This window comes from Pipra filicauda, unplaced genomic scaffold, assembly GCF_003945595.2.
Source record: "Pipra filicauda isolate LSUMZ 115617 unplaced genomic scaffold, ASM394559v2 scaffold87_size3191425_pilon, whole genome shotgun sequence".
NCBI lineage: Eukaryota > Metazoa > Chordata > Aves > Passeriformes > Pipridae > Pipra > Pipra filicauda.
In genome coordinates, this window is record NW_024105064.1 from 1,221,140 (window position 1) to 1,227,701 (window position 6,562).

Here is a 6,562-nt window from a genome sequence, read left to right on the forward strand (position 1 = left end):
GCCTGTGTTTCCTCAGCTTCCAGGGGCGGATTTTTTTAGGAATCTTTCTTCTGACTGGGAACAGAACACATACTAAGCTCTCACAAGATATTTAACACTGCCAGACCCCCCCCCCTCAACCCCATCACCTTCCCCCTCCAACTATTTTTCACCAGTATCCCTTCCAACAGCCTTATTTAAGGCCATAAAGTTCATTCCTACTTTTTCTTGCACACACAGGATGAGCCTGTCCTTGCCCACCCTCAAACAAAATGAAAGGAAAGGGGGGGGAAAGAAAATCTATTTCAAAGAGATTCTTTATTTAAACACCTGCATTTTTTTTTCTCTTTTCTTTTTTTTTTTTTTGGAAGTCTTCAACACAGGCACGCACACACCCACAGACAAACGGGATACAAACAACTTTGGCATTATAACTTTTGAATATTTGTTACAAAACTATTTCTCATTTATTTTTTTTTTCTTTAAAAAAAGTATCTCAAATAAAGGCATTTTAAAGGAGTAAAAATACAAGTCGAGATCCCAACCTCCGAAAATAATAAATAGCACGTTCATAGCGAGGTCCTTTTGTGTTTTTTTTCTTCCTTTCTGGTTAAATTTGCTTTTAAAAAAAAAAACAAAAACAAAAAAAACCAACCCAAACATAACAGGGGCTCCATACAACGGAGCCAACAAGAAGAGTTTGTTGTTTGTTTTTTTTTTTTTTTGGAGAGAGGGGGAATAGTTTTAGGGAAGTCACCAGGGTCTCCAGACGGATTCACTGCGCTCTCCGATGGGACTCCCAGCCTGGGACGCTGGACCAATGCTGCCCCCAAATGATGTCAAGCCCTGCACGGGGGATGCCGAGGGGGTGGCACCGGCATTCCCTGAGCCGCTGCCCGCGGACACCGGGACGTTGGCGTTGGCATAGAGGGGAATAACCGGTCCGGAGCTGGGAGGAAAAGCCGGATTCGGGATGAGGAAAGCAAACTGGCCGTCGGTGGCTGGGACGAGCTGGAAGCCCCCGTAGACCTTGGGGGACAGGGCTTCGGCGGGGTTGAGCTTGCAGGGCACGGGCACGGCTCCAGCTGCGGCGGGAGGCAGCTGGACGTGCAGGGGCTGCTGTGCCAGATGTGCGGGCTGGGCGGCGGGCGGGGGCGGCGGCGGCGGAGGGGGGTAGTTCATGGCCACGATCTGGCCCAGGCACGCCGAGAGGTGGCTGAGCAGGCGGGTGCGCACGTCGGTGTTCACCCCTTCGCAGGTGGACAGGAACCGGGTCACCTCGTTCATGCACTCGTTGAATCCAGCCCGGTACTTGCCGAGGACGGTGGGGTCGGCGCTGAGCGCGGCTGGGAGGGGGCGGAGGGGGCGGAAGGTCAGTGGAAGGTCCGGAGTACCGGTCTCGGTACCCTGCAGCCCGGTCCCCTGTCCCCAGCGCCCGGTCATCTATCCCCTAATGCGGAGCCCGGTTCCAGGTCCTCTGCCTTCAGCCCTCGGTCCGGAGCTCCTTCCCTGCTCCCCAGTCCTCGTTGTAGAGACCGAGCTCTAGTCCTCGGTCCCCAGCGTTTGGTCTGGAGCCCGGTTCCCGATCCCCTGTCTCCGATCCGGAACCCCATCCCCGCTCCCCTGCGCGGAGTGCCATCCCCGGTCCTCTGTCCCCAGCTCCCGGTGTGGAACCCGGTCCCTAGTTCTGTGTCCCCAGCTCCCGGTCCGGAGCCCGGTTCCCAGTCCCCTGTCCTCTGTCCCCGGTCCATATCTCCATGCCCGGTCTCCTGCCCCAGTTCCCGGTCCGGAGCCCGGTTCCTAGTCCTGTGTCCCCTGTCCCCGGAGCGGGGCAGCCACTCACCCGTCATCTGCGCCCGCTGCAGGTTCCGCAGGTGCTTGACAGTCATCTCCAGGATGTCCGCCTTCTCCAGCTTGGAGTGCCGGGAGCTCTGCGGGACGACAGCGGCTCCATCAGGGGCTGCCCGCAGCCGGACAGATCCCCGACCCCGCATCCCCCCGCACGCTCGGCCCTCACTTACATCCTTCTTGAGCGCGTCCAGGATGAGCGTCTTCAGCTGCCCCAGGCTCTCATTGATGCGCGCCCGGCGCCGCTTCTCCATGATGGGCTTGGACGACTGCACGGGGGGAGAGAGCGCGCATCCATTCAGCGACCGCCCCGCACAACCCCGCATCCCCCCAGCCCGCCTCATCCCGTCACCGACCTCAGCACGGCCGCGGGCTTGCCGCCATCCAGCTCCGCCGCCAGCGTTGCTGCGCCCCGACCGGCACCCTCCTCCTCCTCCTCCTCCTCCATTTACCTTCCGGTGCTCGCTGGCGCTCCGCGGCTTGTCCGGCGTGTGGCTGGCGCTGGCGGGCGCGCCCGCGATGGGCGAGGCGGTGGGTTTCTCCATGCCCGTGTCGGCGGGCATGGCTCGAGGGGCTCGGTGGTGGCGACGGTGGCGGCGGGTGCGGGTCGCGGGCCGGGCGCGTGCGGCGGGTGCGGGGCCAGTTCCGTGCGCGGCGCCCGCCCCGCGCCCCCCGTTTTATAGCGGCGGCGGCGGCGGCGGCCGCGGGGCCCGGCCCGTGCGAACCCGCCGCCGCGGCCGTTCCCACACTCGGCGCCGCCCAATCAGCGCCCGGCCCGCCGCGCCGCTCGCGCTCCCATTGGGCGCCGCGCCCGCGCCGCGCCCCGCCCACACCCCCCCGCGCCCCGCCCCGCGCCCCGCCCCGCCTCCTCCACGCTCCTCTCCTCCCACGTCGGGGGCAGAAGCGAGGGCGGGGCTGCCTCACACCACCAGCGCCCCCCCTCCCCGCGCCTTCTCCCCAGCCGCCGCCGCCGCCGCCGCGCTGTCACCGACTGAGGTCTCGCCACCCGCCCGCCCGCCCATCTCTTCCTCCTCCTCCTCCTCCTCCTCCTCCTCCTCTGCGCGGGTGTCACACGGGAGGGCCGCCCGGCGGCTGGCGCGGCACGCGAGCGGGCGGCCAATGGGCGGGGGGTGCGGCCGGGCCCGGCGGGCGCTCTGCGCTCCCATTGGCTGCCGGGCCCGCCGCCTGTCAATCAAAGGAGGCGGCGGCGGCGGCGCGCGCGTTCTCCCCCTCTTTCCCCCCTCCCTCTCCCCCCCCTTCCCCTTCTCCCATTCCCCCCTTTCCCTCTTTTTTTTTTTTATTTTTGTTTTCCCGTTTTCCCGGCGGAGCACGTGCCGGGAGCTCTCCGGCTCCATGGGAAAACCCCGCCCCGCCGCCGCCCCGGCAGCGCGGCCCGCACCCGCCCGCCCGCCCGCCCCGCCGCCCCGGGCGCGCTGCCTTCCTTCCCCTGCCGCCCGCCCGCGCCGCACCGGGAAGCCCCCGCTTCCCGCCCCACCAAATCCCGGGGGATGCGGAGAAAGGGGGGCGAGGAGGGGGGAAGCGGGGGGTGTTCGCAGCCCCCGCGGCGTGGGAAGCTGGAAGCAAACGGGGGCAGGAGGGGGGGGCAGAGCTCCACGCGCCTTCTCCCGCCCGCCCCGGGGGAACCCTTGCGATGCTTCAGACCCCCCCGGTGCAGCCGGTCAAGGAGGGTCGGGACCCCCCTGGAGTCTTGAGGGACACCCCCCGCCCCTCCACCCCCCGTGGCATTCCCGCTCTTCCCGCCGGGCGTGCTGCCTGCCTTCCCTCTCCGAACCGGGGAGCCCCCGTTTCCCCCCTTTTCCCTGCATCCCCCCGGAGCAAATCCCGGTGCGCGGTGCTGGGGGGCTGCGCGGGGGATTGGGGGGAGTAGGGGGTCAGGGGGGTGTGCGCAGCCCCCGCGGCGTGGGAAGCTGGAAGCAAACGGGGGGGGGGCAGAGCCCACAGCGCCTTCTACACCCACCCCCCCGGGGAACCCTTGCGATGCTTCAGTGCCCCGCGACCACCCCCATTTTAGGCAGTCGGGAAGGGTCAGGATCTCCTTGGAGTTGTGAGGGACCCCCCCTTCTGTCACCCCTCCTGGCGTGACACCCCCTTCCCAAGCCCTGTGGATGCACCAAGGGCACCCGGCAGTTTGTCCCCCCCCCCCGGCGGAAGGAGGGGGGGCTTGGCAGTGAGTTGACCCCCCCTCTGCAAGGGGACTGTCTGCCTCTTGCCTAAATTCCCTTGCTTTTTGTCATCAAGGTTAATTAAAACAGGGCTCTGTGCCCACCGTCAGAGCGTGACACCAGGCACGCGATGTCACCGCGGTGGAAGTGCCAAATCTTCCACCTTTTCCATGTGCAGATGGACCCTGGGGCTCCCAGGTGCTCCCACAGGCAGGTACAGTCTGTCTCAAAGCCCGGGGGGGGGGGGTTTGGGGGTCACGGTGCCCACCCACAGCCCCTCCAGGGTCAGGGAGCTCTCCTGGCACAGCACATCCTGCTCCCGTGTCCAAAGAATTCCCTTTAACGTGGAACTGCCATCGTTAAGCAGCCCCCGAGCTCTTGGCTAATTTCACAACCTGCCTCTTTAAAGACCTTTTCAGGGAATGCAGCATATGTGTTAAACCTCGGTGCTGCAGGCTTTAATCTTTTAATAATCATAAATTGGGAATTAGCTTTCCATAGGCCAACAGATGAAATTCGGGGTGGTATCTTGAAAAACATTACGTCCTTTTTTTTTTTTTTTTTCCTTTCCCCTTTTCTTACCCGCTCTGAAGGATAAAAGAGTCACCTGATAAAATTTTGAAAACTCTCATGAAATCAGGTTTGATTCTCCTCTGAAAACCAAGGGCAACACGGCTTAGTTTGTGGGAATTCTTTTGGAGGAGAATGTAACCACACACTGCATTTAATCCCTATTGTTGGCCCGGCTCCTGCTTTGCTTTTAATTTGCCCCAATGAATCATTCTCCGTTTGCCTTCACTGCTCCTGCAGTAATTTGGGCATTCCCTGGCCACTGCTGGGATGTGGAGACGGTCCCACACCTGAGTGGTGGCAGCTTGAGTCCCTGCTGAACGCTCCAGGGTCTTTGGAAAAAGCCTTTCCTGGTCTGAAAGCACAAGTGCAGCGAGTTTGGTGGGCTCAGCCTGGGACAGGGGCAATTCCAGGGGGCTGGAAGGGCCCCAGAGGGCCAAAGAGAAGGGAGGAAAAGGGAGGGAGGAAGGGTAGAAAGGAGGGAGGGAGGGAGGAAGGAAGGGTGGAAAGGAGGGAAGGAGGAAGGAAGGGAGAGAGAGAAGGAGGAAGGAAGAGAGGAAGGAAGGAAGGAAGGAAGGATAAAAGACAGAAAAAAAAAAAGATAGATGGGAAAAAAAAGATGGTCGAAAAAGGAAATAAACCCACTTGGAGATCTTTCCCTTCTCCTCCCTGCTCAGCTCCCGGGCCTTTCATCTCCGGCGCAATTTCAGGTGGTTTTTGCCACATCCAGGCTGCCAAATGCACACAAGGCAGACGTACTGTAGGAAACAGCATCATCTTCCCGCAGACATCAAAGGCTCCAGGAGAATACATTTATTTCAGGCTCCTTTCCCTCTCTCACACTAAGGCACACGTGACCGCAGAAACAGCAATTCTTGGCTGAATGATGATTTTTTCGGTTTGTGGGAGGTGTGTTGTTTTTCTGGGTGAGCACCACCGGTGCAGCCCCATTCCTCTGCAAAAAAGGGCAGGTTGCCTCGCTGGGGAATAATAAATGTTGGCTTTATAAGTGTCATTGGGAAGGTTCAGGGATCTGTTTCCTTATGAGACCAATAAAATGCAGAACAACAGCCCTTTGTGCAACCTCCCCTTAAAAAATAAGGGAGACTGTAAAAGCGCTGTGAGGAAATAACTAATAACAAAAAATAATGTCCCTCCTTTGACAGTTAATTCTGAACGCATTAATTACATAATTACAGTGGGGAAAAAAATAACATCAATCAAGCAAGTTTTTCAACAGAATCTACATCAAATATTGCAATTCCCAGGCTGGGAGCAGTGATTACTGACTGTGCTCCTCTCCAGAGAGAATTCCATGTGATAACTTGGGAGAATTTTTGTCATTCTAAACCTCTGACATAACACTCAGCCCTTCTCCTCCAGTTTCATGTGTCTTCAGGTTTCAAAGCTCAGAGAAATCAGGGGAAAGACTCTCATTCCCTTAAGTAATTTCAGATTAAGCCAGAATTCTGTTTTACCCCAGGACTGGGGTTTTGGAGATGTTGTGTTGCTTTACTCTGAGCCTCATTCCCACCTGAGCCCCCCATTTAAGGTCCATCTTGGCCAGAGGATGCCAAGTCCCTGGGAATTTTGGCTTCCTGCAGGGTGTCAGAGAAATGTGGGGTGTTGGGAAATCAGAGTGGAGGGTGGTGCTGAGCAGAGGGTGGGCAGAGTCTTCCTCACAAAGGCTTTTCTCCTTATAAGCAGCTTTTCTCCATCTCAGCTCATGTGCATCTATTTTACCTCCTATTTTATCATCAGTGTGGTTCACCAGCAAGGTCCACAGGAGATACCAGAGAAAAAAGTGGCACGACTGGTGAATCCTGGAATTCAGCTGGAATTGCAGCTGGAATTGCATCTACTCGCTTGCATTTATCCCAGTGCATTTATTCACTTGCATTTATTCCATTGCAACTGGAACTGCATTTATTCACGTGGATTCCCTCCTACTCTCATGCAATGACTCACTTGTGGTTAGCACT

General features: G+C 58.8%; 1 protein-coding gene across 2 annotated transcripts; it reads right to left on the reverse strand.

The window, feature by feature from the left end:
• Positions 1 to 421: 421 nt before the first annotated feature.
• Positions 422 to 2,462, reverse strand: HES4 (hes family bHLH transcription factor 4). Of its 2 annotated transcripts, none has more exons than XM_027728794.2 (4): positions 2,280 to 2,462; positions 2,001 to 2,096; positions 1,823 to 1,910; positions 422 to 1,325 (listed from the first exon to the last, which is right to left on the reverse strand). In XM_027728794.2, the coding sequence occupies exons 1-4, from the start codon at positions 2,388 to 2,390 to the stop codon at positions 733 to 735; spliced, it is 888 nt and encodes a 295-aa protein (XP_027584595.1). In that variant the 5' UTR covers positions 2,391 to 2,462; the 3' UTR covers positions 422 to 732. The 2 variants fall into 2 exon arrangements, with proteins under 2 accessions (XP_027584595.1, XP_027584594.1); XM_027728793.2 differs by having other exon boundaries at positions 2,184 to 2,462.
• Between the last annotated feature and the right edge of the window lie 4,100 nt (positions 2,463 to 6,562).